This window comes from Poromitra crassiceps, assembly GCF_964638095.1.
Source record: "Poromitra crassiceps genome assembly, chromosome: 1".
In the NCBI taxonomy this organism is placed as follows: domain Eukaryota; kingdom Metazoa; phylum Chordata; class Actinopteri; order Beryciformes; family Melamphaidae; genus Poromitra; species Poromitra crassiceps.
The window spans coordinates 116410026-116435281 of record NC_139623.1 but is presented as its reverse complement, the minus strand read 5'-3'; the positions used below and the strand labels follow the sequence as shown (position 1 = coordinate 116435281).

Genomic DNA, 25256 nt, shown 5'->3' with positions numbered 1-25256 from the left:
GAGATGTTAGCGATTGGTAAAATTGGTAAAAAAGAGAATATTGAGGACCTCTGGGAATCGTATTTCATACTTTGCAATGACATTTAGGGCAGTGGTTCTCAAATGGGGGTCTGGGGGACTTTGCCAGGGCCCAGGGGGACCGCGAAAGGTTATCAGGAAAATAAAAATAAACTTTTTTTTTGCAAAAGCTTCATAGTTCAATAAAAATAGTTTATGCTTTAAATCTAAAATGGTTCATGGATTACATTCTAACAAACCTATCAATTTAAAAGTCAAGCGCGTTACCGTGGAAACAATTAAGCTTAGCCCAAAATCACAAATCAGAATGATTTACAAGAATCTATCTTGTAAGGGGTCTTTGGCTGAAAAACATTTGAGAACCTCTGATTTAGGGCAGAGACCAACAAAAGCCCCAGTCAGAGACAAATAACTCACATTACAACAGTCCAAGATCTTTTGATTTTAATGTTTATTTTATCAGCTGCAGTCATGCTGTCTGATACATGTATACCATATTTAAAAATGATACGATTGACAAGAATAAGTTACTTTGAGTGAGTTCTCTTCAGCTCAGGAGCCACCCAGAGGAAAAATGCTTGAATGTGTGTCTGTGTGTGTGAAAGAGAGAGAGACAGTCAGATGGAGAGCGACTGGGTGGTGGGGAATCTTGTGACTGGCGTGCAGCAGAAGAACAGGGTTGGAATGTATTACATTACATGTGAAATTAATGCACCAGGATAAAAAGCTCGACTGTCTGGAAATAAATAACAGAATCACCGTCTCTCCTTTGTCATAATGCTGATCTCACCCTGGGTTCCTTTACATTTCCACAACGTACATACGTTCAGTTTCACGACTGGATTTGGTATTGGTTGTACTGTACATTGCACATGCAGACAGTGGCAGGGCGATAGGACTGTCAGCAAGGCCACACCAGTCTCTAGCTCAACATTGTTTTTCACAACTACAAATACCAACAACAGTCTTCCACACTTCTCTATTCACTCACTTCCATACTTTCTAAGACTTTGCATTCCATTTTAATAGATCATTTGAGCTAGTATTGAATCTAAAACAAAACATTTGCCAGTGAGGTGAGATTATTTCACCTGCTTCAAATAGTTTCCCGTTTCAAGAGTTTTCTAGAAACGTGACAAAATCATGAAATGAGGCATCAAGATGTCAAGGGATTCAATTAAATCTTTTGAGACAAACTGATGTGAAACAAGTGAAATTATCTCACCCCTCCAGAAGATTTATGTTTACTTATTTAGGGAACATAGGATGCTAAGAGTTAACAGCAGAGTCAAAGTTGAACTAACAACATGTGGAACACTTAGTACAGTCTTCATCATCATCATCATCATCAGAGGTGTGTGTTGATGGCGCGCCTAATCCACAGGCCGGATGCCCTTGGCCTCCTCCAGCTTCCTCAGGGTTTCGTCCCATTGGGTGAACTGCTTGGACAGCAGGAACATCTGTCATTCAGAGGTCAGGGTTCAGAGAGTCAGGGGGCGGAGCTTTTCATGAGGAAAGGGGTTGTTTACATGCCACGTAAAACGTTAGGGTTGTGCTACAACCCGGGTTTTACGGGTGAGAACGAGAGCTCTCACTCTAGTGCCATCTTCGCTGCGCACGCAGCCACTGGAAGAATGTTATTTTTGCTCTTTATATAAAACCAAACCACCTACCGACAGGTGGTGTGGTAACCCTGGAACTGCGGCGGCCATCCACATTCCTTTCCCCTTGACGACGTCACGTCTGCCCAGATGCCAGGGAGCCACTCCTTCTTCCAGCCCGCCTGCGCAACGACGCAGCAAGGCTGGGTAGTGAGAGCTCTCGTTCTCACTCGTAAAACCCGGGTTGTAGCACAACCCTAACGTTTTACTTCGTTTCGAACTCAAGCTCTCACTCTAGTGCCAAATTCAACCGCCTTTGCTGCCGGGAGCACTCCTCAGAGCGACCCGAGAGGCATCGGTGAACAACGGACGCATAGCGAATCGCCCATGCACAACCGTGTGGCATTTGGAGAGGCAACGACACTACCTTCTTACCATTGACAGTACCGCATGCGCGAAACGCGAACCGGACACGTCAAGACTGTAGTACCTAATAAACATGTGATGAGATGACCACGAGGCCGCAGCACACATGTCCTCCACCGATACACCGCGCAATAATGCGGAAGACGTCGCAATGCCCCGCGTAGAATGTGCCTTGATACCCTCCGGGGGCACCTTACCCATGGCAGAGTATGCCAAAGCAATCGCCTCCACTATCCAGTGTGATAAGTGATCCTTGGAAAGGGGTCCGCCCTGGGCCCTCTGCCCAAAACAGACCAACAACTGGTTTGAAGTGCGTAATGAGCGCGTCCTGGCCATGTAGGCCGAGAGTGCCCTTACGGGACACAGCATGTGTGTGCAAACATTGCTCCTCGTCCGAACTGAACTGCGGGGGACAGAATGCTGACAAGTCTATGACCATAGACCTAAAGCTGGCATTAATATTCTTAGGTTGATAGGCCGGGTTAGTTCGCAACGTAACTCTGCGCCCATCATCCGCGAAAACCATACTGGAGCCAGCAGTAGTCACAGCCTCCCAGAGAGACTTTACAGCGGGGAGAAAAGACGAGTAGTGTCATGTATGTAAAAAAAAAATAGATTTTACGATTTTCATTTTTTTAACATCGTCCTAACTAATTAATTCGATTACAATTCAAAATCGATATGTCGAAGCAGCCCTAGCACTCTGAATAGTGCACACCACATTATCGGGCAAGCCCTGGGCTAGCAAATGGTCCCGTTCAGGAGCCAGGCTGCTAGCTTCCACCTGCTGGGGGAGGGGTGGAGTACCTCCCCTTCCGCCTGGGATAGGAGATCCGCCCGCAATGGCAACGCCCAGGGCGGACCTTGCGCCAAGGAGATCAGGTCCGCAAACCATAGCTGCTTGGGCCAAAAGGGGGCCACTGAAATAAGCCGTAGGCGCTGCTCCCTCACCCTGTCCAACACCTGTCGGATCAGGGGAAACGCATAGAGCCCGTCCCGGGGCCACACATGCGCCAGCGCGTCGTGACCCAGCGGGGGGCTGTCCTCTTGGATCGAGAACCACAGTGGGCAGTGCGTCGCGCGCCGCGATGGGAAGAGATCGACGTGGGCGCGGCTGAACCTGGCCCAAATCTGTTCCACCACCTGATGGTGGAGGCACCACTGCGTCTGACGGGGATTGCCCGGGTTTAGGCATGCTTACTAGGGATGCACGATATATCGGCAAGCATATCGGTATCGGCCGATGTTAGTCATTTTTTAACATATCGGTCATATCGGTATCGGTCAGATGTTGCAATGTTAATATCGGTTATCATTATCAGCCAAATTCTTCACATTGATATGAAATAATGCAGTAAATCTATGATTTATGGGCTTTTCCAAAGGCTTTGCAAATAAAGAAATGCATAACTCTTTCAAATTCAGTGTTACCATGTGTTTTTCAGTATGTACAAAATGTGATGATCATAAAAATGTGGGTTTTATACAGATCATATCGACATCGGTAAATATCGGTTATCGGCCATAACGGCAATGTTGATATCGGTTATCGGCATCGGCCAAAATTTTCATATCGGTGCATCCCTAATGCTTACCTCACCAACCTGAGCGGGACAGGGCCCAACCGAGTGCCTCTCGAGAGGTAACGGGGGTCCGCCCATATGGCCAGCGCCCGCCGGGCCGGACACGTCAGAGGAACCCTGCAATGATGGTCCCTGGCCGGGTCCAGGCGATGCCTGAGAAACCAGATCTGGAACGGGCGCATGTGTAGCCTCCCCAGTGGGAGCACATGCACCGCTGAGGCCATCAGCCCCAGCATGACTGTGCACTGATGCACTGACACAGAGGGACACAGACTTAGTGTCTTTGCCGTCCGCACTGTGTGACCTGTCACATGGGCGAAAGGTGGGCCAGTATGGCCCGAGAGTCCAGCTCGAGCCCCAGGAAGGTTGCCACCTGCGCTGGGACGAGGCAACTCTTCTGCCAGTTCACCAAAAACCCCAAGGTCTGCAGGTGATCTGTCACCATCTTGGTGTGTTCCATGGCACGGACCCTCGAGTCCGCCACTATGAGAGCGTCGTCGAGATAGAGGAAGACGCAAATCCCACTTGCGCGGAGGGGAGCCAGGGCTGTCTCCACGCACACCGTGAAGGTTCGTGGGCTCAAAGACATGCCGAACGGCAGGACACAGAATTCATAAGCCTTTCCCAGGAAGGAGAACCTCAGGTATTTCCTGTGCCTCTGAACCACGGGGACATGGAAGAACGCGTCTTTCAGATCCACGGAAGTAAAGAAATCGCCCGGCCTCAATGCATTGAAAAGGTGGGGGAAAGAGAGCATTCGGAAAGGGAACTTCCTCAGCGTCTTGTTGAGACGCCGAAGGTCCAGAATTGGACGCATGGAACCGTCCTTCTTGGGCACGGCAAGTACCTGTGATAGAAACCCGAGCGCACCTCTGCCTTGGGGACCGAGCGAATCGCCCCCTTGGCGAGCAGTGTAACCTCCTTGCGGAGTATGTCCAGGGACCTCCCCTCCACGGCCGAATCGGGGACCCCGTCGAACGTGGGTGGAGGTCTGGCAAACTGGAGAGCGTCACCTTTGGTCATGTGTATATTGTTGGGCACCGGGACCTGATCCGATGCCCAGATGGGGGGAGAAATTGGGGGGAGCAGGGCGTGAGAGGCTGCGCCCACCAGTCGCATGGCAAGCTCCGTAGATGCTGGGCATGCCGGGGGAACATCCCTTATGCAAACCCCGGCTACTGACGCACCCCGTGGGTGCGCCGGATCGGAGTAACCCTCCCGCCGCGTGACTTTCACGGGCTGGGAGGACTGCGGGGACGAAGTCCTCTTTCGAGCCCGACCGCACACCGAAGGCGGGCCCCTGTCCGGGGGCGTGGTCCATAGGAGAGCTCCCGACCGACAATGGGCATGCGGCGCCATTGACGGTGGGCTTGTCCTGGATGCTACCAGCCGAGGCCCGGCCGTGGCCATGGACCAAGGCGAGCTTTATTGACGGGCATGAGACCCAAGGAGAGCTCCCGACCGAACTCGGGCCATGGGCACCGAGGACGGTGGGCTTGTCCCTAAAGCTACAAGAAGGCTGGCCCCGAGCCCAGACCTTGGCAAGCTGCCATCCCTGCTGGGAGCATAGCGCCAGCAAATCGGGCGGACTGAGCAGATCCCTGCTGAGCTCCGAGCCGAAGTTGGGAGCTGAGCTCCAACGACGGCAGGCTCATAGTCCCCCCCCTCCCCCAAAGAAGGTGACTAAGAGCGGGCCGGATTACCAGCCGCACCCGCACCCCCACGTCCACACTGCTGGGGACGAGGGCTGCGCATCCTGGTCGGCCGTGGGACCCAGGACGGGCCCACTGCGGCCGGGTGGGGCGTAGCCATTGTGGGGGCACAGCCCTGGGAAGGCCGCACGCGCTGGTGTGGGCCGGTTTGAGGAGCAGCGGGCCCCGGAGGGCGGCTCCACGAACGCTCTGCCACCAGAAACCGACGGCCGTCCCCTCGTTGCCGTCGTGGCATGAGGGACCTGACTGCAGCGGGGTCCCGTTGCTGCCTCTCCAGCTGCTGGGCCATGTTCTCTACTGATGGCCTGAAAAGGACCTCAGGAGAAATCTTGGCCCCAAGCAGCCTCCTCTTCTCCGGCTCAGACAACTGCGTAAGGTTGAGCCAGAGGTGGCGGTGCGTGAGAACAGAGAAGGCCATCACCTTACCACTGTTCTGAGTCAAGCAGTCCACCATACGGAGGATGTAGTCTGTGGCCATCCGGAGCTCGGTATACATCTCCGGGGATGGGTTACCCTGCAGCTCCCTCAGGAGGACGGCCTGGTAACCCTGTAGGATGGCCAGGTTATTCGCCAGGGTAAGACTTCTCGGCCAGCTTGGCCGTTAACTGGCACGCCTTCGAAGGCAGTGTCGGCCTGCCGGAGGTGGAGGCCAGATCAGACGCTTCCTCCAGGGGGGGCATTCTGGAGAATGCTCGCCGTCCAGCGCAGGCCAAGGGGCCATGCCCGCGCAATGCGGCTTGGTCTCCTGTGGTCTCTCCCACCCTGCATGGCACGGACCACGTCCTCGCAGACAGGCAAGCGGTGCTGCGGGCGGGATGCCAGGCGTGCCTGAAAATAGCACCCCTGTAGCACTGAGGCAGGGGGCTGGGGTGAGTCAGCCCAAGCGATGCCCAGCTTAGCTGCGGCCCTGGACATCACCCCGCTAAACTGCTTCTGGTAGGGCTCGTTCACTTCCGCACAAGCTTCCTCCTCTGCATTAGTAGTGACGGTGGGAGCACCGTCCCAGCCCTCCTCCCCGCCGGAAACCTCCTCCTGGGTATCGGCTAGGGGGTCGTACCTGGGGAATTCACCCCGCTCTATGAATTGAGGCATGGACTCATTGCCCCACCTAAATTCAGACTGCTCGTCCCGCTCAGACTGGCCCTGAAGGCCCTGAGCAGCAGGGGCTTCACCCACGACAGGGTGGAGAGATTCAGCGGACACGCTCCTCTCGAGAGGCGTACCGCTGGGAGGAATGTCCTCCTCAACAAAGAGCTTAGCTCTATCACGCAGCACGGCTATCTTGAAAACAGCACAGAGGCTGCAAGACCGAGGGATCAAAAGCGCCCGTGCAGCGTGCTCGTGCCCAAGGCAGAACACGCACCTATCGTGCCGGTCAAAGTCGGCCAACGTAGCTTTGCACACGGCGCACCCCCTCGCTGACTCTCCCTTCTCCATGCTCATAGCACGAGAAACGGCAAGCTAACTAGCAGCAAGCTCCCGCAGGCTGTACCCGGTTAGCGGTTGTACCGTAAGAAAGCTAGGAAACTAGCGTGAAGAAGCTAGGCAGTAAGCCACCGGAGGCTAGCGAACATGCACGTGCAACGGTAACGAAAGTGGCTAATAGCCTGACGAAGGGAAGGCAGCACACGTGTGAAAACCGCAGAAGCTAGGCAGTAAGCCACCCAGAGGCTAGTGAACAGGCACGTGCAACGGTAACAACGTGTCACGGTATAAGCAAGAGAGACAAGCGCGAGCCAAGCTTACTAGTCACTCTAGGAATAAACTCCTCGACCGAGGAGAAGCTAGTTGATGCTATTCGCACGGATGCAAGCTAGCTATCTAGTTAAGCACTGAGAGCGGCAACACACTCAAGTTAATACTCTCAGATTCAAACGTTACCCCAGCCGGGGTGAACGTATGCAAGCTACATGGCGGTAGCGTAAGCAGAATGTGCTAACAACACAATAAAAGGCAAGGCGCCCTTAGCTTTTGATGAGCTCGTCCGTCGCCGCTGGTGAAGAGATGCAGGAACGGGTCCCCGAAGCCTGAAGAATCTCGTCCACCGTACGCCTTGTTTAGTCGGGCAATAAGACGGAATTAGCTCGGCTAGAGAGCGCAAACGTTAATTAGCACACGGAGCTCTGAATAATAACGTCCTCAGTGGGCTGGAAGAACGAAGGAGTGGCCTCCTGGAATCTGGGCAGACGTGATGTCGTCACGGGGAAAGGAATGTGGGTGGCCGCCTCAGTTCCAGGGTTACCACACCACCTGTCGGTAGGTGGTTTGGTTTTATATAAAGAAAATTTTTGGAGCAAAAATAATATTCTTCCAGTGGCTGCGTGCGCAGCGAAGATGGCACTAGAGTGAGAGCTTGAGTTCGAAACGAAGTAGACCCAGGCAGCAACTAACTTCCTCACTGGCTGGCCCCTTAAAGGTCAGCTCACCCTAAAATCCAAAATACATACTGTAGTTTTTTTTATTATCTCAGCTGTAGTGCTATTTATCCATCTAGATCCTTTAGTCAGGGCTTAAAATTCACTTTGCAAACTAGGGGGGAATTCCCCCCTTATGTTCTTCAGATAGGGGAGATTTATAGATTTTGGGGGGGATCTATAGACTTTGGGGGGGATTTTTTCAGGCGATACTATAACCGACAAATACCTGCTTCTCCTGTCCAATAAGCGATAATACTGTAATTTCACATTTTTGTATTTAACACATTCACTGCCAGACGTTTTTTTTTTTACTGTAGTTAGCTTCTGCCAGAGGGTTTTTTTGAGGATTCTGGCTCATCTTTCAAGACCCGAGGATTCTTTTCTGCTAAGATTTTGTGAACACACAATATCTCAAAAGAACTAATAGAATGTGTGCTTTCTCTGTCTAAAAGAGTTAGTTTGTAGAGTTAGTAGTTATGTAAGCATTAGCAGTTGAATACAGCATGGTTTCAGCGTCAGAAAAATTATTCAGAGATAAACGGCTTTTTGTGAAATTCGATAGAACAGTCACTTTAACCATTCATTTTTGGCATCAGTAAGACGTCAGACATCTAAACAATAGTTTTGAACAGTAATTTCCTCCATAACAGCAGGAAACCCCCCTCTGCTTCCAACTCCTCCCTCCGTGGGCGTTCTTCTTGGCTGCAGCGGCCGTCACAAGCTTGTCACCAGTCTCACTGCTTTGCTGCTGCTGCTGCCTGTCTGCGCGGCCGCTGTTTGAGGAAGTCTGGATGGACTCGCTCGCTTCTTGGAGTTTTGGTTGAGAGCTTTGATGAAGCTTTTGTGATTCTGGTCATATTTATGCTGCGTGTTTCAATGTGTGTTCCACCTGTAATCTATTATGCAAATTTGCAATCCCGCATCACCAGCAATCAGCGCGAAAACGAAAGCGTTTTCCCCCATCCATTTTCATGAGAATGGCTGCTTTTTGCTTGCCTTCCTCTAGTCAGGAGAGCACTGTCGCCACTTAGTGGGTCGGTGGAATGGGTTGTAAACGTTCGGTGGCTCCAATAATTATATAAGAGATGTAAAAGGGTTAGATGCACATCCCACGGTCAAAAAAAATATATAATTTTTTTGACGTATTAATACGTCATTGGCAGTCAACCGTTGGATTATTTTTGACGGATTAATACGTCATTGGCAGTGAACGTGTTAAAAAGTAAGTACGGTAGTTTGCACACCGGAGTCTAAATTACTATGGCTTTTGTCGTGTTTTTCTCTGCAGACTAAGCCATAGGCTTTTGGTTCTATGAAAGCCTTTATTTTTTTGTATTAAGTGATACACTCTAGTACAAACACTAATTTTATCATACTCAACACTAATATCATACTATCACACTAATATCTGGGGTCAAAGGATGACCCCAGGATTCCACTAAATTACAGTGGAATTAGCTTACTAAGCACTGTTTATAAATTATATTCTTCTGTTTTGAATAATAGACTGTCGCATTTCTTCGAGCATAACGGATTATTAGAAGAGGAGCAAAATGGCTTCAGAAAAGGAAGAGCCTGCATTGATAATATTTATGTTGTGACCACTGTAGTTAGGACTAGAATGAAGTATAAAAAACCCACTTTCTGTTGTTTTATTGATTTCCAGAAGGCGTTTGATCTTGTTGACCACAACCTCCTTAAACACAAGCTACACCAAATCGGGATAAATGGAAAGTTTCATAAAGCTATCGCTGCTATTTACGAAGCTCCTTTGGCCTGCATCAGAGTGAATGATTATCTCGCAGAGTGGTTTCCAGCACCCTCTGGTGTCAAACAAGGGGACATCCTTTCACCAACCTTGTTTGCAGTTTTCATAAACGATTTGGCTAGAGAAGTTAAACAGCTGGGGATAGGGGTTTCATGTGGCCAGGTACTCTTAAGCATCCTTCTTTATGCAGACGATATTATTTTGCTTTCAGAATGTGAAGAAGATCTGCAAGTGATGTTGAAGTGTGTCAACGAGTGGTGTAACAGGTGGAAGATGTGTGTTAACCAAAGGAATATGAACAATGTATTGTTTCTCTTGACTAACTGATTAACTCATCATCCAATCCAGGCAACTCAATCAAACCAACTGGTTGCACCTGGTGGAGACTGAGAACCAGCTCCTATATAAAAAGGAGTCCACTTGAACACATTGTATGAAACTGATGAAAATCACTGGCTGATTGAAACGTTGTTCCTTTTACCAAATAAAGTCGAAAAAACTGAGTTCTGGTGTGCGGGCCTACTTCCTTCAAATGCTCTACTTTTAACCCAGCACCCTTTGACGATGTGCGTATAGTAGGGATGGGCATCGAATTTTCGAATAATCGTTGTTATTATCAAGGTCGACTTTTATTATTGAAATTCGAAATTCGTTTATTGAATTTTTTCTTTTTTTTGTGAGTGAAATGTTGCATTGTCTCCCCTGATTCTAAGTATAGTCGAATCGCTTGGTTTGAGCAAGTATAAAAAATTAAGAACTTATTGTTTATTTAAAAATGAATTTAAATGTGAAAAATATGTTATGTTTAATTTACCTAAAAACAAGAGGTCCTTATGTGCTCAGTTACGATGTGGTATCCTGCCTTTACATATTGAAACAGGCAGATTCAGAGGGACGGTGGAGGAGGATAGGATTTGTGAATATTGTGAGTTGAAGGAAGTGGAGAGTGAATTTCATTTTATTTTGTACTGCCCATTGTATCATGACTTACGAGAGATACTATTTAAAAAAGTTCACTCCCCTGAGTTAAACTTGTTAGACTTTGAAGAAGGTGCCATACTTGAATTTCTTTTTGACAACATCTTTGCTTTTTCCGAATATATTTCACATGCGTGGGATAGGAGGAAAAAGATGACATATGATAGATAATTCATATATTTTACTTACTACATATTGTAGTTAAATCTGTGTTTTGCTGTCCATGCTGTGTGTGTGTTTGTATTGTTTATGCACCGGAATCGATATGGTAATTACTTTATGTTGATGTGTCTGATAATCCCATGTGGGATGGGTCATGTAATTTGTCCTGACACGTAAATAAAACTTTCATTCATTCATTCATATTATATCAGAAGTGTTCTTTGTTTTGTGTTCACAATAGTGATGTCAGTTAGATTTTGTTAGGTCAGAGCTATGGAATATTAAATCATTCATCTTTGCTCACTACATCTGCCTTTCTTACTGTCATCATTACTGGCAACTAAACCTATTCGAATTTTGCATTTGGGAGAGTTCTATTGAAGTGACTATAAACCATCTCTGTGTCGTTTCACTTTTTATTAAAAATGCTTCCACCAGATTTTTACGGCTGCTTTATGAGAAACGCCATTTGAAATTTTGAGTGGCAACAACAACGTTGACATCACTGGCACTCGGCATAAGGAGGATTAACGTTATTATTAACGTCATTATCGATATCAGATTCTTCATCGTCAATAACGTAATGCTAAACATCACTGACACTGACGTTACTCGGTGTTACGTTGACGTTACAGCTAGAAGTGCCTTGTTGTTCGGTTTGTTTTTTCTGAGCAGGTCCCCCTTCTGACGTAGTTTTCCTTTTTAGCCAGCGATCTATCATGTTTGCAAGCAGCTGTCTGTATCCACCGAGAAATCAGCAGAGGAGCGTTGATGTCGAGAGAGAACTGAGGGACAGAGCGAGCATGCTAATGTTTGTTGTTAACTGGCCACGGAAGTGAAATTGGTCCGCCCGCGACCCCGCGTAACCCGTCCGGCCAGTGATTTGAATGCATTAAGCACCGTTCCGCACAAACATAGATCGGTCTGCGCAAACCATTGCGGGATTACTCCCCCTTTATAAATTGAAAATATGCAGGAATTCGGGAAAATTCTACTACACCATGAACTACACCCACTAGGTGCTAGCAAGTTGCTACATGAAACTGTAGCTAGCAGCAGCTAGTGGGTGTAGATTGGTCGAAAATAGAAAATAGTTCCAACATGAAACTGCTCACAACAAGGCCTGTGGATTATCTTGTGTAACCGGGTCATGATTTCTGCTGTTGAGCTTTTCAAATGTATTTTTTGGCACTTTGAGCACCACAAGCCGAGTGCCATCCAGATCCATTGTATCCGAGAGAAGGCAGAAATCTCTTGGGCCGATATCGCCAAACCCCAGGCAAATAACACAAGATGGACAAATAGCACTACAGGTGAGAAGAAAAATATGTATTTGAGATTTTATTGTGAGCTGCCCCTTTAATTTTGGAATCCAGTCACTTTTACTAGTTTCCCCCCCCAAAAAAAATAAAAATAGAATTGAACACTAGTTATTTATTTGGCAATGTGATTTTTAAAGCAATAATCTGCAACATTTTCATATGAATACATGTCTGTTCTGCTCTCTCTGAAAGCTCTAAGTGTTATGTTGAATATGATCAGCTGACTTTTCTTGGATAAACATACCATTTTGTTGTAGTCCTCGAAAAGCCTCTTCACCTCTTGGGATTGAGCTTCAGTTTGGTCCTGTAATAGACACGGAGGAGTGGAGTCAACAGAGAAAACCTTGTGTGTGTGTGTGTGTGTGTGTGTGTTAGAGAGCTGCAAACCCGAGGGTACCCTCACGGGCCCCTCGGGCCGACCAAAACGGGCCGAGGCCGGGCTTGTTTTTTATTTTTTTTAAATTAATAGGTCCGGGCCGGGCCGGGGTCGGGCCGTTTCAATAATTCAATTAAATAATGTTGTATTACTCGCTTGATTTTACACAGCAGAGCACAGTCAGACAAAGAGGAGGAGTGCACAGAAAGTCCCCCAGCCACACAGTCACACACAGACAGACCCTCACGTGACATTAGTAGCTGTAGACAGCTCCCGAAGAGAGATGGAGAGAGAAACAAGCCGTTTGTGCTGTGTCCGTCCATGTACAGCGAGCGGACAGCTCCCGAACACAGAGAGGGAGAGAGAGAGAGAGAGAGAGAGAGAGAGAGAGAGAGAGAGTCATAGAGAGACAGACAGAGAGAGGCTGCGCAGGACGGCCGCGCGGCGACGCAGCACGTGGAACAGAGAGGGAGAGAGATGTGCCATTATATCGTAATATTGGCTTCGGGCCTCGCAACGGGCTCGGGCCAATTAATTTTATAACTCCTCCGGGCCGGATCGGGCACGGGTCTGCATGTCACGGGCCGGGGAGGGCTCGGGCCGAGATTTCAGGCCCGCGCAGCTCTCCAGTGTGTGTGTGTGAGAGAGAGAAAGAAAGAAAAAAAATGTGTGTGTGTGAGAGAGAGAAAGAAAGAAAAAAAAAAAGACAGAGACCAACAGGCAGACAGGGAGGTACACACACATACACACAGAGGGAAAGAGAGAGGGCGAGAGTCACCTGCTCTTTGATGTGAATCTGTGACAGGCGCTGCAGCTTGGTGGCATGCTCTGGAACGTCTGTGAACAACAGATACACACTGAAACAACTAACAGGCCTTGGTGCTACACTGAAACAGCTAACAGGCCTTTGTGCTACACTGAAACAACTAACAGGCCTTGGTGCTACACTGAAACAGCTAACAGGCCTTGGTGCTACACTGAAACAGCTAACAGGCCTTGGTGCTACACTGAAACAGCTAACAGGCCTTGGTGCTACACTGAAACAGCTAACAGGCCTTGGTGCTACACTGAAACAGCTAACAGGCCTTGGTGCTACACTGAAACAGCTAACAGGCCTTGGTGCTACACTGAAACAGCTAACAGGCCTTGGTGCTACACTGAAACATCTAACAGGCCTTGGTGCTACACTGAAACAGCTAACAGGCCTTGGTGCTACACTGAAACAGCTAACAGGCCTTGGTGCTACACTGAAACAGCTAACAGGCCTTGGTGCTACACTGAAACAGCTAACAGGCCTTGGTGCTACACTGAAACATCTAACAGGCCTTGGTGCTACACTGAAACAGCTAACAGGCCTTGGTGCTACACTGAAACAGCTAACAGGCCTTGGTGCTACACTGAAACAGCTAACAGGCCTTGGTGCTACACTGAAACAGCTAACAGGCCTTGGTGCTACACTGAAACAGCTAACAGGCCTTGGTGCTACACTGAAACAGCTAACAGGCCTTTGTGCTACACTGAAACAGCTAACAGGCCTTGGTGCTACACTGAAACAGCTAACAGGCCTTTGTGCTACACTGAAACAGCTAACAGGCCTTGGTGCTACACTGAAACAGCTAACAGGCCTTGGTGCTACACTGAAACAACTAACAGGCCTTGGTGCTACACTGAAACAGCTAACAGGCCTTGGTGCTACACTGAAACAACTAACAGGCCTTGGTGCTACACTGAAACATCTAACAGGCCTTTGTGCTACACTGAAACAGCTAACAGGCCTTGGTGCTACACTGAAACAGCTAACAGGCCTTGGTGCTACACTGAAACAACTAACAGGCCTTGGTGCTACACTGAAACAGCTAACAGGCCTTGGTGCTACACTGAAACAACTAACAGGCCTTGGTGCTACACTGAAACAGCTAACAGGCCTTGGTGCTACACTGAAACAACTAACAGGCCTTGGTGCTACACTGAAACAGCTAACAGGCCTTGGTGCTACACTGAAACATCTAACAGGCCTTGGTGCTACACTGAAACAGCTAACAGGCCTTGGTGCTACACTGAAACAGCTAACAGGCCTTGGTGCTACACTGAAACAGCTAACAGGCCTTGGTGCTACACTGAAACAGCTAACAGGCCTTGGTGCTACACTGAAACAGCTAACAGGCCTTGGTGCTACACTGAAACAGCTAACAGGCCTTGGTGCTACACTGAAACAGCTAACAGGCCTTTGTGCTACACTGAAACAGCTAACAGGCCTTGGTGCTACACTGAAACAGCTAACAGGCCTTTGTGCTACACTGAAACAGCTAACAGGCCTTGGTGCTACACTGAAACAGCTAACAGGCGTTGGTGCTACACTGAAACAGCTAACAGGCCTTGGTGCTACACTGAAACAACTAACAGGCCTTGGTGCTACACTGAAACAACTAACAGGCCTTGGTGCTACACTGAAACATCTAACAGGCCTTTGTGCTTCACACACCCTGTCGTGTCTCAGTGTTCAGGTGAAACACAACAGCAAAACACTACATCACTGAAAGAGAAGACTACAAAACACTTGAACACTTTAAATAAAAGCATCACTTGTACTAATTTGCCCTTGGCGTCGCACACTGCTCCAATTCGCAACAGAGGCCTGCGCTCAAAGTTCAAATTATTAATTTAAACTGACAGTTACCGCTGACGTTTCATAGCTCAACCAATGTCGCCTAGCAAAAGCTGCTGCGGCTCGTTGCTCGAGCTCGCGGTGAGCAGATCTCTCATCATGTGAAGCCAGCTTACGGTTAAGTGCAGTTTGATTCTCTCAGCAGCACCGCGGGTGTCTTTGCTAAGTCCTTATGAATTCTCCTTCACATCTTTCCTTGACCTCATGACGTTTTCCATTCAGGTCGAGGAAAAGTGGTTAAGAAAAGGAGTTAGGATGTCTTTTTTTGGCTATTTGACCGCAGCCCATGACTAAACTCTGCCCTGCTACGGTACATACAGCCAGCTGAAACAAACCCACCTCTGATGTAGTTGCTGTCCAGTAGGGGCTGCCGGCTGCTCACCAGCTCCAGCAGAGCAGCCTGGGAGAGCAGGAAGTCCTCCTCTGGAGACGGAGACACAGACAAACACCTCTTGTTTTTGCCCACATGTATGTACTGAATCTGATCGCCCTGTGTGGATATTGACGACAAATCCCTGCCAACTGCTGCAATCTACTCTTTACCTGAATAACCTAGCTTGTGATTTGCTAAGAGTTGCTATTTCCTTGTCATCTCTCACACTAGCCTTTTGATAGTTATTTGCTGCTGTATAGTCTTTTTAGATTCAAAATCTCTTTGCTGTCATAACTTAACATGATTATTCTATACAATATGCTAATACCCCTTCCGTGTATAGCACTTCACAAAAAATACTTTCCTGCTTTATAGTCAGCAAATAAAGGGTAACACTTTACAATAAGGGTACATTAATTAAGACCTGCTTAACGGGTAGTCAAGCAGGTCAAACAGCCTTGACCGTAAGCTCATTCTAACATTAACCTCAGTATCTTCATGCCTCAACAATACATTTCTTAGTTAACATGAACACCATTAGTAAATGTAAGTACATGTTTTAGGGTCCCCCATTCTGCTTCTTACCTGCCAGGATGAACTCCAGCTTCATGGCGTCAGGGACAGCGATGTGGTCGGTGAACTGGGGGTCCAGGTACTTTAGCAGGTCCTCAACTGCACCACAGGTCAAAACACACACACACACACACACACACACACACACACACACACACACACACACACACACTTTGAAGTTGGGTCTTTTTGTTTCACTTCACCAGGCAAAAGGGCTACAGCATGATCATGACTAAAACTATAATAATGATAAATTTGATAGAGATATTGTTGTGTTTACAATTATTAGTCTTGAAGTCTTGAATGAAGACATTACTGTTTGTTTTATTTTGTATGTTACATACTTATTGACCAAGTTATGTTAGTTTATGGGCTAGGAATTCTGCCAGGGTACAAGGGACTATAGGCGGCCATCTTGCCTGCAGAGTTTTCAAATCAAGTAGAATACCGTTTTGCCAGAAAACTTGGGGGTTTAGTCCTGCTTTAACATCTACTGCTGAACTGCCCTTCAGCAAGGCACTGCTACTGTTGCCTCTGCTGTTCCAGTGGAGCTGCTCAGCAGCCAGCACTAGGCCTGCCGTTATACTGGGCAGCTGTAACTAACTGTACCAATGCGAAGCAGCAGTGTTGCTGCAGACAGCACACACTCAGCAAACCCTTCCCCAAAATGTTACAACACACCTCTAAGCCAGGCCGAGGGCTGCCACGGTATTGATTTTTTCCATGCCGCACAAATTAGCGGAGCCAATCAAACAGTCGCGGTTACCGCAAATATATATATATATATATATATATATTTTAGGGGTGCACCGATCACGTTTTTCGCCACCGATCACCGATCACCGATCACCTATGAGAAATATCTGCCCAACCGATCATCGACCGATCACCGATCCCCGATATATATATATCTAACTAACTAGTAACTAGTAGCAATAATAACAATATTACCAATGGCCAAATACTTACCCATACTAATGATAATAGCTACCCATATTAATACAACAGTGCATCTTTGCACAAAGCTCTCAGGTTTAAGGTAGCCTACCTCGGTTTAAGGTAGATTTAGAACATATTAAAAAAAATTGATTAATTTGCGATTAATCGTGATTAACTATGGAAATCATGCGATTAAAAATATTTTAATCGATTGACAGCCCTAATATACACAGTATATGTATATATATATATATATATATATATATATTTATTTTTTAAGCAGCTATAGCAGTCTATTATATTATAGAACAGTTTCCATTTTACATATAGGCCGACATTTCATGCATCAAATTGAAAGTGCAGCACATTTTCTTTTTTTCTACATCAATATTTTATACTGTGTAGGCTAAAGGAAACTGCCAACATGATTTTTTGTGTGTGAGATAATTGGAGCACAAGACTGTGTTGAACTAAATGGCTAGTACCGGTAGTTCAGTCCAGTTCCCTCAGTTCAGTTTATAAAGGAACAAAAGTATTCCACTTCGGGATTTCCATGTTACCAGTTCAATGCAGTTCACTCAACAAAAATACTCCATTCCGGGATTTCCCTGTTACACAAGAAAAATAACTTCGACCCAAGGAAACTATTTTATCCATTTATAAGCTAAAGCGGCTAAAGCTAACCGGAGCTATTAACACATTCACTGCCAGCCGTTTTTTTTTTTTACTGTAGGTAGGTTCTGCCAGAGGTTTTTTTTGAGGATTCTGGCTCATCTTTCAAGACCCGAGGATTCTTTTCTGCTAAGATTTTGTGAACACACAATATCTCAAAAGAACTAATAGAATGTGTGCTTTCTCTGTCTAAAAGAGTTAGTTTGTAGAGTTAGTAGTTATGTAAGCATTAGCAGTTGAATACAGCATGGTTTCAGCGTCTGAAAAATTATTTTGAGATAAACGGCTTTTTGTGAAATTCGATAGAACAGTCACTTTAACCATTCATTTTTGGCATCAGTGTTTTTACGTCAGACATCTAAACAATAGTTTTGAACAGTAATTTCCTCCATAACAGCAGGAAACACCCCTCTCATTCAAACTCCTCCCTCCGTGTGTGTTCTTCTTGGCTGCAGCGGGCATGTCACAAGCTCGTTGCTGCTGCTGCTGTAACCTCGCGTCACCAGGCTCACTGCTTCTGCTGCTGCTGCCTGTCTGCTGGCGGCCGCAGTGCAAGTCTGGATCGGCTCGCTCGTTTCTTGTGGTTTGTGTTGAGAGCTTTGATGAAGCTTTTGCGATTCTGGTCTTATTTATGCTGCGTGTTTCAAAGTGTGTTCCACCCGTAATCTATTATGCAAATTTGCAATCCCGCACCGCCAGCAATCAGCGCGAAAACGAAAGCGTTTTCACCATCCATTTTCATGAGAATGGCTTCCTCACACATGCTTTTTGCTTGCCTTCCTCTAGTCTGGGAGAGCACTGTCGCCACTTAGTGGGTCGGTGGAATGGGTTGTACATGTTCGGTGGCTCCAATAATTATATAAGAGATGTAAAAGGGTTAGATGCACATCCCACGGTCAAAAAAAAAAAATTCATTTTTTTGACGTAAAAACACGTCATTGGCAGTGAACGTGTTAACGTTACGAGGATACACACAAATATGGATCAAACACGGACTTAACAGCATGCAAATGCCTCGGTAGGCGGGAGGACTGGAGGTAACTTCTCTCTGCTGAGTCTGCTGTAATCACCAGCTGATTTGTGTGATTCAAAGACGCAAGGGGTGTGTTGACAGTCTGGTGTGGTGTGTGGCTGTGTGGAGGGGAGTACACTGACGAAAGCAAAGCGTGTGCTTTGCAACACAATGATAGAAACGTTAGAGCACAATATGAAAGTTAAACGATAGACATTGAAGACATGAAAATGGGCTGCCTCATGTTTCTCACGTGCAGCATGATCGGCTATGCAATCGGTGACAATAAAGTAATATGCGTGCCGATCGATCTGTGCACCCCTAATAAATATATATATATATATATATATATATATATATATATATATATGTTATAAAATAATTGGTTCCTAAATAAATGTTTCGATTGCATTTATTCCTCTAGTAGTCTATTCTTTTTTATGCCTCCGCTGGCGATAGCCGAGCCGGAGGCATTATGGTTTTGGGTTGTCCGTCCGTCCATCAAACGCTCCGTGTCATTGATGTAATATAATACAATTCTGGATTTTGAGCACTTTTGAAAACATTTGGGATAATGTAAGTGCATAACTCAAGAATATATATAACATAGGTCTACTTGTTCTTAGACATTTTAATGCTATAATAATATAACGATAATGCTAAAGGTTACATATTGCATCTTTTAAATGTGTGTGGGACTGGGCAATAACTCTCACGACAGTGGAGAGGCGTGTGTGCGCTTCTCTCTCTCAATCGGTGATCAAAGGGAGTATTAAACGCTCCTCCTCGTTGGATTTATTTGTGGTAAGTAAGCATTTTGGTTCACCTCGTCATACCAGCGCTTTTTACCCCCACTAAATCAAGCTTGTGATTCCCGACTACATTCACTGTTCCAGAGTGACTTTTTTTTTTACACACTGGTAAAAGGGGGGTTTCCCTGTCACCAACACTTTCAAATCAACTGGAGAGTAGGCTATTTTGTCAATGTTAATAGGCTATTGTTCATGTGCATTGATTGGTCCTTGTATTAGGCAGTCGCAATTCTAATCAATTACTCGTTAATTTCTCATTTGCATGCAGTGATGTGATATCAGGTTGAGTTTTCAGTGGGCATGACGTGAGTGTATAAGTGGCCGTTCACCCTATACGCCGAAGCAACACCAGAGCCACGCTGAAGCGACGCAGTTTCATTTCGGCGTCCTTGTTAACAAGTGAGACCGTTCACACCAGCCCCCAGCCCCACGCCACGCCGAAGCCACGCTGAAGCCGCGCTGGAGTGATTGTTCAGGATTCAGTCCTATTTTCCAGGCGTGACGTATGAAGCTGCCAGGCATTAAGTCAATGGGAGTTGTAGGCGGGTTTAAGGCGCGCAGAGGAGGCACTGAGAGGAAAAGAGAAGGCTTGTTGTGTAAACGTTTAGGCGTCCGTTCAGCTTGTGCCTGCATCACGCTTCAGTTCTGCTTACGTCCGGCGTCCTGTGTGAACAAGGGCTAACCGCGGTGTTGCGATGACAGTGACAGCCATAGTGCAGTGATAGTGCGGTTTTTATCCAGGCCTAGTAGACTGATAGTATGCTTTAATTCAGACCTAGTGGAGTGATAGTGTGCTTTTAATCCAGGCCTAGTGGAGTGATAGTGTGCTTTTAATCCAGACCTAGTGGAGTGATAGCGCGGTTTACTCCAGGTCTATAGTGGAGTTAGCCTCAACGCGAGACTCTTCAGTCATTCTTCCTTCAGAGTCTCGGATGCGTGGTCCCCTCAGTCACTGTAACGCCTGCTAACTGGCTGCACGCGATATACACGCTATCAATCACAATAAAACTGTACCTACCTCCGAGACAATGTTGTTATCCAAGATGTCAGTGCCGAAGTTTTTAGGTGCTCCACAGCATGTATCGGTTCGGTGCTCAGTGGTTGGGAGGGTGTAATGCAGCTTACAATTTTGAGCATCGGCTCTGCCATTTGAAAAAGTGCTCGGTATTGGAAACTATGCACTATTTGGGAGTGCCAGGGCACCGGTATCTTGGATAACAACATTGTCTCGGAGGTAGGTACAGTTTTATTGTGATTGATAGCGTATATATTGCGTGCAGCCAGTTAGCTGGCATTGCAGTGGCTGTGGGGACCACGCATCTGAGACTCTGAAGGAAGAATGACTGAAGAGTCTCGCGTTGAGGCTGTGGAGTGATAGCTCGGTGTGGTAATCTAGGCCTAGTGGAGTGTGTGTGACTCACTCTTCTTGTGCAGGATCTTCACTCGCTCTCTCTTGTTGGCTGTGTTGGCCAGAGCAGCCTGGACCCTGCCCAGGGAGTCTGCACACTGCAAACAGAACAGAGACAGCAATTACTTTAGTATTAAAACAAATAACTACATTTTGCAGTAGCTTGTATACCCGCCTACAGCTCCAGATACCAATCCACGTCTTAGTTAAAAGTGATGTTCTTCTCATCACATGCTGTTCTGCTGAGATGCCACATTCAAAGGCTTGGAGGCCACATAGTTAGGTAACGTTATTGAGCTGTTATTTAAGCTGATAAGGATATATCTGAAAGTATCTGAAAGTAAACGTAACAGTCGCGCTAACGTTAGGTGCAATAATTAACGCTACTTAGAGCTAACATTGCAGAGCGTAAACTCGCTGACAGTGACAGTGCTAACAGCTAGCTTGTTCGCTAACCAAACATCATCCTTGAGATAATTCTAGATAAACCTTCGCAGGTTTTCCACTTCTGTTTCTTCTTTCGCCGTGTATACGACTTTCCAGCGTCTGAAGACGCATTTCTAGGTTATCCATGTCCACTCTTTTGTCCATTGCCCAAGCTCGTACTAGCTACTGCACAACAACACCAAACCCAAACCTAACCTCGCGTCACCAGGCTCTTCTTCTGTTCTTCTTCTTCTTCTTTAAATTTCCGGCAGACTAGGCACGGGTTAGTGCATTGCTGCCTCACACTGTAAACTACGTCGTCTTCTTCTTATTCTTCTTTAGTGTTTTATGTCGGTTGGCAACCAACATAAAGGTGCATTACCGCCACCAACTGGATGGAGTTTGCTGTCTTCTACATATTGGAGTCTATTTACAATGTTCATCATGTATCATCACCCATAGTGCTCCCATTCACGATATATATGTCCATTCTACGACTCAGTCGGAGGGAACTCATCCCTCAGCGCCTTCTCGATCTCCTCTCCAGAAATGTCAACAACATTCAAGAACCTTCTAGCTGCATCCATCATCATCTTAATCTTTTCCTTTTTTCCTTTGATCTGTTCCGCACAATTAATTACCATGGCCATGAATGTCAAAAATCCTTTCTTGTCCACACAAATGTTTCGTTCAATTCCACCAGTTCCACTCTTCTGCTCAGATTCATTTTGCACTTTTTCCTTTCCCTCAATCTCCCTGCACTTAACAGCCTCAGCATACGACACTCCTTTCTCCTCTCTGATCCTTCTCACTTCAATCTCCTTAACTCTACGTGGACACTGCGCTGATCCTGTTCTATGACTCCCCTCACAGTGCAGACATTTTACCTCGTCTTTACATTTCTCCCTCCTGCACTCGTCTCCACCACACCGTCCACATCTCCTTTGTCCTCTGCACACTGCAGCAACATGACCGTACTCCTGACAAGAATAACACCTGAGAGGAGCCCTCTCATACTCCCTCACCCTATAGCTGACACTATCCACAAACACTCGATCCGGGATTTCTCCTTCAAAACTCAAACACACTGAGGTACTCTCCTCGCTTACACCATCTCTAAACCGATTCAATCTCCTTGCCTCAAATACACCTTCCACTTCTTTAAATACATCACAGTAAACACATACTGGCACTCCACTGATCACTCCTTTCTTCACTGTCACTGGACCTGTTCCAAGTCGGAAACACATCACATTACAAGATTTGAACGACAATAAATCTAGAACTTGCAACTCCTGCTTCTTCGACACACAATCAATAATAACAATCCCACCTCTCGTTATTTTGACAGACTTAACTGCTCCAAACTCTTCTTTCACAAACTTTCCCACCTCATGTGGATTGCTAAACACTCCATCAATTTCTGAACACGCTTTCATTCCAACCACCCAAGGCCCCAACCCATCTTTTTTCACTTTCTTAATATTCTGAGCAGACCCGCTCGAGACACTCGACACACTCTTTCTCTTGTTTTCCAGACACCTCGGATCTTCTTCATTGTTTGATTCTCCCTCCAAATCACTCTCAAACGCCATTTCCGCCATCGTGCTCCGACGCCGTCCCTTGCGCGTCATCCCTCCGGCGGAGCCTCTTCTTCTGTTGAGTCTTCTTCTTCTTCTTCTTCTGTTTGGTTTTACGGCGGTTGGCATCCAAAATGTTGCATTACCGCCTCCTTCTGGACTAATACATCCACTGTTCCCCTATTCCATTACAGTCTTTTTAACAGTCCAGTTCCTCTCAAAAAACTGACCACTATTTTCTTCCCCTCCACTACTCCCACACATCCCATTATACCCTTCACACTGGCCTCTAATGTCCCAGTCTCTGCAGTCCAGTCATCATTATCACCCTCTCTGCTTCATATCTCCTGCATGAGATCAGAGCATGCTCCACCGTCTCCCTTACTTGACACTAACTACAATGCCCAGTTGGGTGCTTCCCTATTATACTAAGTGTTCCATTTAAGTTGCTGTGCCCAATTCTCAATCTACTTATAACTCTCTGTTCAATCCTATTAGTCCCACTATTCCCCACCACTCCCACTTTATTTTGTATACTATGCAGATGTCTCCCTTTTATTGCCCTATCCCACTGCTGTTGCCACTGATTAACTATTTCCCTCCATACTATACTCTTCCCCTCTGATTTTGAAAGTTTAATGTCAATGTCCACCTGTTCTCTCCTGATTCTTCTGTTGAGTTATGGCAGTTGGCATCCTTAAATGGTGCATTACCGCCACCTTCTGTATTGCTAAGACTGTTGCACAGCTAATAGGGAAGTTCAGTGAGGACTCCGAGCAGCCGAAGATGGCGAGTTCTGCCTCCGGCTGTAGGGTTATTTTCTTATATTTACAGTCCAGGGTTATTTTGTAGGCCTTAGAGTACCAGTCAAAACTGTTGGCCCAGAATCCTGAAGGGCAGGACCAGAAGGCATGAGATAGTGTGCCCTCTGACGTAAATGCAGTTTTTAAAGTGAACAGTAGTCGTCGCTCTTTAGTAACGACTGGATAGCAAAGGCGGCGAATGACAACAGCAGCGACCGTCACGGCCCTTCCTTCTATCAAAGCTCGACTAAAGTAAGATTCACATACAAATGCTATCTGCCTCACTTACACTGACTCCCCCGCTTGTGCCATGGCCACAGTACCTGGCAAGCGAGCATATCTGTTCTAAACAATGCCTTGGCTTGCTAGCTGAGTTAGCTAGCTCTGAAGCTAACGTCAGTGTTGGCATTACAGCTGCGTAGCTTGTCAGGCTTGGAGTTGGCGATAGCACTTTACATGGAACGTTTGCGCCTGCTCCCTCACCTCACAGACAGTTCAGACTTTCCTGGCGTTACCGTTGACCATATGACTTGAGTGAAGGCAGCAGCGTATCCACTGCATGCCTTCTTCACTGTGGTTTTGGGGTTGTGTGGCTGAAAAGTTGATCTAATGCTAGGTCTGCTGTGCTCAGTGCTGTTGACAACAGGAAGCAAACTGCCTCCAGACTTGAGGATCTGTAGTAGGAGAATCCGTCCTGTATTGGCCTCTAGAAGTAATTTATTTTATAATAGTGTCATCCACCATAAGGTGACCAGCCCACATAAGACACTACAGTACAACCATGGCACACTCTTGTTTTTCATGGGAGAAGAACAAATGGCCTATAATACACATACATGTCAAACAATAATGTCAAACCAAAAATAATCCAATCCTGCTCTTTGCAGCTTTTAGGCCCTTTTCACAGCAACGGTTTGGAAGTGGTAAAGCAGGTGTAACCAATAACATTAAAGCTGCATTCAGCGATGTTTGTGTTAAAATAAGTGTCAAATGGCTCTATATTCTGACAGCAATCACTGAAATAGCGTGTTTGGCGGTCAGTAGTCTCTCCCCAGACTCAAATATTAACTCATTGAGTGCCAATGACGACTATAGTCGTCAATTCAAATAGTAACGTAGAGTGCCAATGACGACTAAAGTCGTCAATTGTGTTTTTTGACGGTGGGACGTGGATCAAAGCCTGATGCATCTCCTGTAAAAATATGGGGGATTTTGAACGTGTATAAGCTATTTTACGGACCCATTAGGTGGCGACAGCACTCTCCAGACCAGAGAAAGGCAAAGAAAAACAGCAAAGAAGCCGTGATGAAAGAGAAACCGATGCATGCTGGAGCCAGAGCGGCACAGATTGCTCTGGCTGGAGCCAACGTTAGCTGCGAACAGCAGCCAATCCGCTCCCACAACTGAGCCCCTCTGTCTCTGCTGCATAGTTTCTCCACACGATTAGCCGCCAGAAAAGGAGACACCCGACACCGAAAAGCCAAACCATTCTCAGCAGTCCGGTTTGGCTTTTCGGTGTCGCGCTGGGAGCCGTCGCACAAAAACGGCGGAGCGCTCCGAAAAAAGACGCTGGGTGCGTTAGTCTGTGTGTTAGTGTGGGGATGATTTTCTCCCAGCTCTGGCATGCAGG

At 46.7% G+C, this 25256-nt stretch overlaps 2 protein-coding genes across 3 annotated transcripts in view; one reads left to right on the top strand and one right to left on the bottom strand.

Moving 5' to 3' along the window:
• Positions 1-462: 462 nt before the first annotated feature.
• dctn3 (dynactin 3 (p22)) lies at positions 463-21452 on the bottom strand. Of its 2 annotated transcripts, none has more exons than XM_083648837.1 (7): positions 21307-21452; positions 20831-20915; positions 15987-16073; positions 15368-15451; positions 13142-13200; positions 12232-12291; positions 463-1478 (listed from the first exon to the last, which is right to left on the bottom strand). In XM_083648837.1, the coding sequence occupies exons 1-7, from the start codon at positions 21406-21408 to the stop codon at positions 1392-1394; spliced, it is 564 nt and encodes a 187-aa protein (XP_083504963.1). In that variant the 5' UTR covers positions 21409-21452; the 3' UTR covers positions 463-1391. The 2 variants fall into 2 exon arrangements, with proteins under 2 accessions (XP_083504963.1, XP_083504964.1); XM_083648838.1 differs by having other exon boundaries at positions 463-1457.
• Positions 21453-23817: 2365 nt separating this feature from the next.
• atg5 (ATG5 autophagy related 5 homolog) overlaps positions 23818-25256 on the top strand; it is a 112086-nt gene continuing 110647 nt past the window's right edge. The window contains exon 1 of the mRNA XM_083634678.1: positions 23818-23878. The gene's annotated coding sequence lies outside the window, so the exon portion shown is untranslated. The remainder of the gene's footprint in view (positions 23879-25256) is intronic.

What these genes read in the sequence shown, in the direction of transcription:
- dctn3 (XM_083648837.1), bottom strand. Translation starts at nt 21,408, where the DNA reads ATGGACAAAAGAGTGGACATGGATAACCTAGAAATGCGTCTTCAGACG. An exon ending in AGATTCACATCAAAGAGCAG is followed by an intron (nt 12,292 to 13,141) that starts GTGACTCTCGCC and finishes TGTCTATTACAG; the next exon opens with GACCAAACTGAAGCTCAATC. An exon ending in TCGAGGACTACAACAAAATG is followed by an intron (nt 1,479 to 12,231) that starts GTATGTTTATCC and finishes TCTGAATGACAG; the next exon opens with ATGTTCCTGCTGTCCAAGCA.